Source organism: Plasmodium vivax, chromosome 6 (assembly GCF_000002415.2).
Source record: "Plasmodium vivax chromosome 6, whole genome shotgun sequence".
NCBI lineage: Eukaryota > Apicomplexa > Aconoidasida > Haemosporida > Plasmodiidae > Plasmodium > Plasmodium vivax.
In genome coordinates this window covers 859,313-868,252 of record NC_009911.1, presented here as the reverse complement: position 1 = coordinate 868,252, position 8,940 = coordinate 859,313, and the positions used below count along the sequence as shown (strand labels likewise).

Here is an 8,940-nt window from a genome sequence, read left to right as displayed (position 1 = left end):
AGCCAAAGTAATTTCCTTGTTCCTCCCTTGTCTGTCAATATAAGTTTAATTGTTTCCCCAGTTAGCACCCCCCTACAAGGCTGTCTGCTCCTCTCGTTAGTGGCAACTCTGTGTGTGTTTTTATTTTTGCACACCGTTTGAAATCCCCTCTTTGATTGTCCCTCCTGAATTTCCCCCGCTCAACCATGAACGCTCAAACGCTTAAAGAGAGCGACATCAACGAAATGATTTTGGGCCTCATGGAGAAGAAGAAGAGGGGCACCGTGGCGAGGAAGAAGAAAGCGAAGAAAAGGTCCCCAAAGGAAAGCCTAACCAAGGAGGAAATAAAGAGGTTGGGTGAGGAACAAATGGAAAGGAAGGACAACACGCGTGCGCGGAGAAAGGCTACGTGTGCAATGCAAACGTGTGCACTGCAAAAGTGCTGACCTGTTCAGGTGTTTTTTTTTTTTTTTTTTTTTTTTTCTCAACTTTTCCACTTCTCCACCGCTATGCCGCTCCCCCACTGCAGCAACGCCGAGGCCACCTTCAAACGACAGGAGCAAATGTACCGGGACGAGGAGGCGCACACGCTGCAGTACATCAGAGACGCGGCTGCGAGCAAAGAGAAGGAGGTACTCCCTGCGGTGTGACCTCCTTTGGGGGGCCGCCCGTCCAACCGATCCGCGCGCCTACGCAAAGTGGAAAAGTGCACAAGTGCACAAGAGCAGTTGCTTTCCTGCCCATCTGCTCTCCTGCCATCTGCTCGCCCCCCCAACAGCTAAACGACTACTACGCGTACTGCCAAAAGTTTAAAAACGAATACAAGACGAATTTTAACGAGGCCCTGAAGCAGTCGGAGGTAATCCCTTCCGCGTGGTGCCCCACCCGTTTGGATGCCCCCACCGCCTCCGAGAGGTACCAGCGGAGAATCGCTTCACCATCCCTCCATCGCAACCCACCACAGGAAATGCGAAAAGAACTTTCGAACCTCCGAAGTGAGTACCAGGATCTTAAGTTACTCCTTGGTGTGTAAAAAGGGAAAAAAAAATTGAGCGGCATCCTCCAAAAAAAAAAAAAAAAAAAAAAAAAAAGAAAAAAAAAAGATAGCTCCTTACATGGGGATGCGTTGCGAACGACTCGCTAGTCCACCTCTAACCCCCCTGTGTGTGCCCCCCACCCCCTACCGCAGAGGACCAGAGGAAAGTGGAGCTCACCGGCATGTTCAATTTTTACCAAAAAAAGCTGCTGGACATCAAAGCCCACTGCATCAGCCAGACGTTCTGCGACGAAAATTTGAAAAACATCGTCTACGAAATTTTGAGGGTCATCCATTAGGCGGTCCGGGGGTTCTCCCCCAGCTAATCCAGATAACAGTAATAATAACAGTAATAATAATGCTAATCAGTACCTCCTTTTAACTTCCCTTTTCTTTTCCCTTTCGTCGCGCTCTTAAACGTCTGCACACCGGGGCAACCACTTGGCTGCGCTTCGGCCGCGCTTCTGCCACGCTTCGGCCGCGCTCCTGCCGCGCTTCGGCCACTTATCACCCTTCCCACATCTCGTCGTACACCCCGCGGCGAGCCTGCCCGAAGAGCTGCACAAAAATGATGTTCTGCCCATCGGACACAAACCGAGAAACGATCTTAAACTTCAGCTTCGCCCTTTCTTTATAACTCTCCGGGGCAAACACGAAGGCATTTAAAATCTGCGAGCGCAGGAGCATTTTCTCCAATTTTTTTTTTTTTTTTTCCTCTACATTTAGTATGCTCGTAATGATGATAACGTTTTCGCTGACACTGTGTAGTTTGAGGAAGTCCATGCACACGAATTTTATCTTCCTCCCCATGGCGGGGTAGTCACTTCTCTTTTGCACTTTCCCATCGTTGGGGAACAACGCGTTCAGTTCCTGTGTGCCAAGTGTGCTGAAATGGGAGGTAGCATCTCCCCCCTTTTCACTTCGAACCGAGTTGTTCTCCCCTTCTCCCCCCTTTTCACTTCGAACCGAGTTATTCTCCCCTTCTCCCCACTTCCCACTTCTAACCAAGTTGTTCTCCCCTTCTCCCCGCTTCCCACTTCTAACCAAGTTGTTCTCCCCTTCTCCCCACTTCCCACTTCTAACCAAGTTGTTCTCCCCTTCTCCAGACGAAGGGACCTTTTCCCCCACCTGCACATCCCCCTCATCATTAACACACCGTGGTATGGTCAGGAAGAGCCTCCTCAAATTTGCATTCGCCTTTCTTATGTGGTCCTTACTGTCGTCAACCCCCAGGAGGAACACCCCATCGGTGAACTTCCCCGGAGTCATGTTCACTTCATTTAAAGCTTCGAAAAAGACAGAAGGGGAGTGCATAGGAAATGCCAAAATGGGGTAATTAACACTGGGGGAGCCACAAGGGGCAGTCATTAAAATGGAAAACGCTTCCAAAAGAATGCTGCCATCATTACAGAAGGGGTCCACAACATATAAGTTCTTTCCCCCATTGGTGTAATTAAAAATGTTCATTTTGAGCAAAGCAGAAGCTATGATTGTGCTTTTCAATGAGCTGTCACTTTTGTGTGCAAAGTACAAACGTTCATTTAAGTCATTACTTATGTTTACACTAATTTTTAATTCATTGTAACGGAAGAGGACATGTATTTTAATTGGCTGGAGAGAAGAGGGAGTCACTTTCTTCTTCTTCAAAAGAATATTTTCATCTCCATTTTTTTCTATATACACTTGTTGTTGCTTTTTAATAACATTCAAAATGATATTTTTGATCATGCAGGTGTGGAACAGCCGGGACTTTATGCTCTTCACATTTATTTGTGGCTCCGTGAAGACGCTGCTGAAGGGGATGTATGCAGACCAGTTGATGCTCCTCACGTCATTAATAAAATTATTTTCATATGCACAGTACTTGTTGTGTAGCAGCAATCGGATTTGTTCCACCGTTCGACTGGTTAGGAGCAACTTGTAAATATATTTCAAATTGGATTCCACCTCAATGCTGTTTTCGCTGACCACGTGGGGGTACTTCTCTTCGTACGCCTCCTCCAGCGACAGCACGTTGTCGTTCTTGTACGGCACGACGCACACGTACTTGTGCAGCTCCCCCGCGCCTTCGCCCTGGCGGTGTCCCACACGGGCGCGGTCACGGGCAAGGACGTTTCCACTGCTGCTGCCGCTGCTTCCACTGCTTCCGCTACTGTAGAGCCGCTTCCCCCATGGGGCCCCCCCCTTCCAATGCACAAGACTGCTGCGCCAACTGTGCTTCAACCCTGGCGGAAGTCTCACCATACTGTCGTTTTACCCACAACGTGTTTCATCTTGGCTAGCTTTTTTTTTTTTTTTTTCTTCTCCTTTTTTGATATTTTGCCTGACCTGTTCATAACTTCTTTGGAAAAAAAAAAAAAAAAAAAAATAGCCACGCTGCGAGTGCACAACTTCGAAATGGCTATTTACTGTAACTGCTCATCCCGCGCGCTTCAAATGGGGGAAAATAAGTCAACTCGGCTGGGCATCCACTTCAGGGGGAAAACCAACACTTCCTTTTGACTGCCTCAATTTGAGTGAGGAAACAGTTTCCCCGTTTTGGCAAGCGGCGCGCGCTACTGTGCAAAGGTGTGGTGTTCATACCCGCGTGTGTTGCATGTCGCGGAACGCGGAAAAGAGAAGAGCGTTGCACCAGCGTGAAGCTGTTTTTTCCGCGGTTTGGAATTTTCCCGCGTGGAGGTTCACCCCGGGGGGGAACAGGTGGCCACTGTGATGGGCAGCGGGGGGTCGGTCCAACAGGTGCCAGCATCGTCCAGCCAGTTTCACCAGGTGAGCACGTCCATCCGGGTGAACTCTTCCAAAAGGTCCAGCCAGGTGAGCACTTCCAACCCGTCCCACCAGGTGAACTCTTCCAACCCGTTTCACCAGGTGAACGCTTCCACCCCATTCCACCCCTTTCACCACCTCAAACCGCCGCCCCCCCATGGAAGTGGTAATCAAGAGGCCCTACATCGAAGTATTCGAACGGATACTGAAGCTCTTCACGTCGGTGAGCGAGCACCTGCACCTCCGACTCACGCGCAGCCGGCTGGAGCTGATCGGCTCCAACAGCTTGACAAACGAGTTGGTAATCCACGTGGACAAGAAGCTCTTCTCCCTGGGCAGTGTGCGCTGCGAGGAGAAGAGCGCCAGCGGCTCCCTCAGCTCGAAGGACCTATACCACTGCCTGTTTAGCTACCAAATAGCGCGCCTGCTGAGGAGTGGCGGTGGGAGAGGTGGAAGCGGTGGCGATGCTGGCGGTGGAGCTCCCGGTGATGACAGCGTTAACCGCGTTAACCGCGATGACCGCGCTGACCGCGCCACCACCGGCGCGGTGTCCAAGCTGATTCTCAAATTCAACAAGGGGAACGACACCCTGGAGGTGGCCGTGAAGTTTAAGAAGCGCAAGACGCACTGCAGCGCGGTGCTCAAGCTGAGGCCCTTCTGCAACCCGCTAAAGAGCCACGTGTATAGGAATGAATCCATCATACAAGTAGAACCCACTCTCTTTCTAATAAACTTGAAGGACCTAGCCAACGAAAGAAACGTTTTTCTGAAAAACACAGATGACTCCCTCATCCTGAGTGCCATCGAAACTTCAGATTTCAGTCTCAACAAGGAAAAAATAAAAAGGGAGCATTTCTTTTATAATAATAAAAGCATATCCATCCCGTCCAGCAAAACCAAGTACTTCTTCAAAAACAAAAAATTTGAGGACCACACATTGGCGCTTCCCCTCACGGATTTGAAACTCATTGTGAAGTTCTGCTCCGACTTGAATTTGCTGTGCCTGTTTTCCACCAAAAATTTTAAGGAGAATGTGGTCATCTCCTTCGGGGGGGTCATTCCGCGCATTTTAGAGAAGAACAGGAGGAGCATTTGTTCGCGGCGGGAGATGCGGGAGACGCGGCAGATACAGCAGATACCGCATCTGCGGCAGACCCACTGGGGGGAAGCAACACCCAGGGTAGGGCATACCGAGGGAATTTCCAACCACAGCGTGTATGCGAAGAGCCCCTGCCCAGTCAGAACTCCCCACGCAGAAGGGAAAGAGGAACGGGCACCCCAACCGTGCGTGTTCTACCTCTCCGATGAGAACGACTCAAGTGATGAGTACGACTCGGATGTGGATGAGATAGACCAGCAGGCCCTCTACCCTTCACCTGCACGTGGTCAGGCGGATTGGGGCAACGCTGATGAGCAGAACTACAACGATGTCATAACGGGGCGAATCCATTTCACTTCCTACTTCAACATGTCCTGCAATTTTAACGACTACAAGCTTAGGGGAGACGACTTGGTTAGGGGAGACGACGTGGTTAGGGAGTGCCTCGCCGGGCCGTCTCCACGCGAGGGGACGGGGGAAAGCCTCCCAGTTAGGAGGGTGGACATACAAGACAGCAGGGTGGACATCCATGATAGCGGGGCAAACCTCCCAGACAGCAGGGCAGAAACCCATGATGGCGGGGCGACCCCCCCGCCTGGCCTCGCGCAAGTGGACCAGCGGCACCTCCCCATGGGAGAGCGCACACCTGAGCGGCGCGAAGTGAGCACCGGCGAAAACGCCCCAGGGAAGATGCCAACAGAGCACCCAGAAAAAACAATCCACCAAACGTGCAACATAAAATCGGAGCAGGAACGCCTGAACGGGTCATACAAAAGGGGCAACCCCACTGAGGAGGACCCCCATCATGAAAGCAAAAGTAGAAAAAGGGAACCAGAGGAGAGAGGAGCCTATCCAGATCTAAGAGAAGAGGTAGGAGCATTCACGAAGGAAGCCACTCGGAGGATTGAACCCCCCAGTGAGGATCTAAATTATGATGAGTTCATAAGGGGAAACAAAAAGCAAGAGGACGGCTTCTTCCAAATGGAGTTACAAATGAAGCAACTGGAAAGGACTCTCGACATGGTAGACAGAATGGAACAGCTAAACCGAGGGAGTGAGATGGGGGAGAAGGGTGGCAATCCCTACGTCGCTTCTCCCCCCAACGTGGTGGATCAAAAAATGGGAAAAAAAAAAACAGACAAAGCAGAGTGCCCCCCCTCGAATGTATGCGAAGCGAATAAAAGGGGAAGTAACTTGAGGAAGACACCGAAGAGGGGGTGGCTGCCATCCTGTGAGGGTGACTCTGCGGAAGCAAACACCCGCCATCCTTTGGACCCCCCTTCGGAAGAATGCAACTCCTTGGACAGCGAAAATTTTTACTCTGTCGGTGAGGAAGGGGACTCACCATCCACCCCATCAACGCAGACGAAGCAGGATGAGGAATGCGAGAGCTACTTCGATGACGTGTATGCTAAGTACCATTGGTGTGACAGCTTGGGCCGCATTAAGAGGAGGCTCTGCGAGAGGGGCGACCAGGTGAGGACCGGGTGGTACGTCGCACATCAAAGTTGCAGCCAGGGGAGGGGGGCAGAGAAGCGCCTTCCCCCGCGTGCCTCCAGGAGTTCCCACTATAGGCGCTTAAGCAAGGACACAGATGGGGGGGCCCACTCGTGGAGGGGGGAGCAGCAAAGGGAGGGCTTTAGGGAGGAGTGCATGGAGCTGCGTAGAAAGGAGTGCGTCGAGGGGACCTACCCGTACAGGCTAAGGCAGGACGAGCGATTTCGCTGCCGCAAGGATGGGGCGCCCCGGCGGCGCCTCCCCTGGATGTCGCAGTGAGCGCAGCATCATGAGCGGAAGTAGCAGCACCATCACCGTCGTCCTTTCTTTCCCTTCTTGCCGACGTGGAGAGGCGTTTCACCTGACTTGTTCATAGCAGTTTGAGAAGGGGCGCTCGTGCGGCGGGTGATTTGGTGAGCGGCGGTTGTCAAGACAATTTTGCGGGCAGCTTCGCGGGCAGTTTTGCAGGCCGCTCCCCAGACCGCTCCCCAGACCGCTCCCCCTGGGGAAGACCCGCCAGAGGCGCAGCGTCTCGTCGGGCGAGCCCGTGACGAGGGATTCGCCGTCCGGACTGAGCGCGCCGTACAGCACACGCAGCGCGTGCCCGCTGAGCGTCGACACTTTTTGCAGCCGCGGGTACTTCCACAGAACAACCTGGCCGAGTGAGTAGCTGTGGGTAGACACCAACTCCTCACTGTGCTTGGACCAGAAGAGGTTAGAAACCTGCGAACTTGTGGCCAGCTCATTAAGGCATTCCCCCGTGGAGGTGTCCCAGAAGAAAATGTGCTTATCAGCAGAGCCCCCCCCAGTAGCAAGCAAGTTGTGTTGATGAGGAGACCAGCTCATGGCTTTCACTGCAGCGGTATGTTTGGTAAATTGAAAGAGAGGAGCCCATTTTCTCTCTTCCCAAATGCACACTGAGTTGTCATTCGACCCGGAAGCCAGTTGCTTCGTTTTATAATTCCATAGAAGGCCACAGACTTCCGAAGAATGATTACTCAACTGAGCGTAGCTGCTTTCCCTGCATCTGATGTCTAAGGAGACGATTTTATTGTCCCTACTTCCAGTGGATAACGTGTTGTAGTGCCAGTCGAGTGCTCCAACTCTTCTCTTGTGATTCCTATACTTTCGTATCTTCACCTCTTTTTCGAGATCCCAAATTTGGACGGCCCCGTTTGATAATCCAACAGCTAAGTGGTTGCCAAACAGGTTCCACCTTAATGATGTGATGTTTTTTTTTTTTTTTTTGTCATTTTGGTTTTTTTTTTTTTTTCTTTTTTTTTTCTTTTTTTTCCTTTTTAATGTGAATACTTCTTCTCCTCTCGAGGTACCTTCATTCCACACGCACAACTTGTCGCGCAGCCCCACGGCGATTACGTTTTGTCTGGACCAGTCCACTAAGTTGAGGTAGAAGTCGTCCACCAAGTTGGGCGCGCTCAGTACTTTGTACGCCTCCTTGGCGCCGCTTCTCCGCTGCTTCACATCCCCGCTGCACAGCTGCAGGGGGTAGCACAGGAAGGGGTCGCCGCCAGATAAGCGGTCACCAGATAAGCGGCCACCAAATAAGCGGCCACCAAATAAGCGGCTACCAAATGGTCCTCCATCAAATGAGGGGACACCAAATGGAGTACCACCAAAGGGAGCCCCTTCCTCCAGTTTGAACCCCCTCCAGGCGTTTTCCAGCAGTATGCTGCTTCGCTCTTCTTCCGCAACTCCCCCCCACTGGGGATTCACCTCACGTGTGATTTTACGCCCGTTCTGCTTCATCCCATTTTTGGCGTTATCCCCCATTCGCCTTTTATTCCCCCCCCTCCCTTCTCGCACCGGCAGAACAGTCCTCCTTACCGAATACTCATCAACGTTTGATCCAAACAAACCGTGTCTGCTGAACCTCGTTTGGTAAACGTATTTGTACTCTCCTTCTTCCTCCCCCTCCTCAGTTGATTCTCCCTTCAACTCATCTTCGTCCATCCACACGTATTTGAAGATCCTCCCTTCGGCATTCTTCCTAGACGTGGAAAATTTGCCTTCCAAGCTGTGAAGAAGCCGCGATGGGTGTACTGTGCGCGATGGGGGTGCTGTGCGAGGTGGCAGGGGAGTCTCCCGTGCTTCCCCCTTTTTGATGCGCGCCGATCTCCACGTGGAGGGGTAGCCAGCAGCCAGGGTCGCCCCGGTGAGGGAGTCCCCCGTCAGGGAGTCGCTCCACTGGGAGTCACTAGCGGAGCCCCTGTCCGACGAGTCCCCCATTTTGACTGTCCCTCCCTGCATCACACACCGGCAGATTCGCCCCTTTCCGAGGTGGGGAAAATTGCCAAACAAAGGGGGATTCAAAAAAGAAAAAAAAATTAAAGCAGTTACGTGGCGCTTGGTCTGCTAACCGTACGTTTGCTTCTTCTTCTTCTTCTTCTTCTTCTTCTTTTTTTTTTTTTTTTTGCGCCCTTTAGAAAAGCAAATCAACCGCGGCGGCATTTCCCCTTGCGCGCCGGATGCCGGCAAATGTGCGCCCCTCCGTCGTGTCTCTAAGGGTCGCTACACTGCGGAGGAACGCCCTCGGGGAGAGACC

General features: G+C 52.0%; 4 protein-coding genes across 4 annotated transcripts, besides 3 other annotated features; 2 read left to right on the top strand and 2 right to left on the bottom strand.

The window, feature by feature from the left end:
• PVX_111405 (hypothetical protein, conserved) lies at positions 1–1,453 on the top strand. Its single transcript, XM_001608456.1, has 5 exons — positions 1–336; positions 509–611; positions 758–838; positions 944–1,004; positions 1,169–1,453. The coding sequence occupies exons 2-5, from the start codon at positions 543–545 to the stop codon at positions 1,312–1,314; spliced, it is 357 nt and encodes a 118-aa protein (XP_001608506.1). The 5' UTR covers positions 1–336; positions 509–542; the 3' UTR covers positions 1,315–1,453.
• A 69-nt stretch (positions 1,454–1,522) lies between these two features.
• Positions 1,523–3,259, bottom strand: PVX_111400 (hypothetical protein, conserved; the record flags this gene model as incomplete). Its single annotated transcript, XM_001608455.1, has 1 exon — positions 1,523–3,259. One exon carries the CDS (start codon positions 3,257–3,259, stop codon positions 1,523–1,525), a length of 1,737 nt encoding a protein of 578 aa, XP_001608505.1.
• A 679-nt stretch (positions 3,260–3,938) lies between these two features.
• On the top strand, positions 3,939–6,656 carry PVX_111395 (hypothetical protein, conserved; the record flags this gene model as incomplete). The annotated part of the gene is made up of 1 exon (XM_001608454.1): positions 3,939–6,656. One exon carries the CDS (start codon positions 3,939–3,941, stop codon positions 6,654–6,656), a length of 2,718 nt encoding a protein of 905 aa, XP_001608504.1.
• Positions 3,943–3,965: a microsatellite.
• Positions 4,771–4,822: a microsatellite.
• Positions 5,577–5,598: a microsatellite.
• A 78-nt stretch (positions 6,657–6,734) lies between the features above and the next one.
• On the bottom strand, positions 6,735–8,624 carry PVX_111390 (cell division cycle protein 20 homolog, putative; the record flags this gene model as incomplete). Its single annotated transcript, XM_001608453.1, has 2 exons — positions 6,735–7,874; positions 8,223–8,624. 2 exons carry the CDS (start codon positions 8,622–8,624, stop codon positions 6,735–6,737), a joined length of 1,542 nt encoding a protein of 513 aa, XP_001608503.1.
• Positions 8,625–8,940: the final 316 nt, after the last annotated feature.

Bases quoted from the DNA above. Each gene is read 5' to 3' on its own strand.
- PVX_111405 (XM_001608456.1), top strand. From the start codon at position 543: ATGTACCGGGACGAGGAGGCGCACACGCTGCAGTACATCAGAGACGCG. The intron at 612-757 runs GTACTCCCTGCG...CCCCCCCAACAG, and splicing joins CTGCGAGCAAAGAGAAGGAG to CTAAACGACTACTACGCGTA. The intron at 1,005-1,168 runs GTGTGTAAAAAG...CCCCTACCGCAG, and splicing joins GGATCTTAAGTTACTCCTTG to AGGACCAGAGGAAAGTGGAG.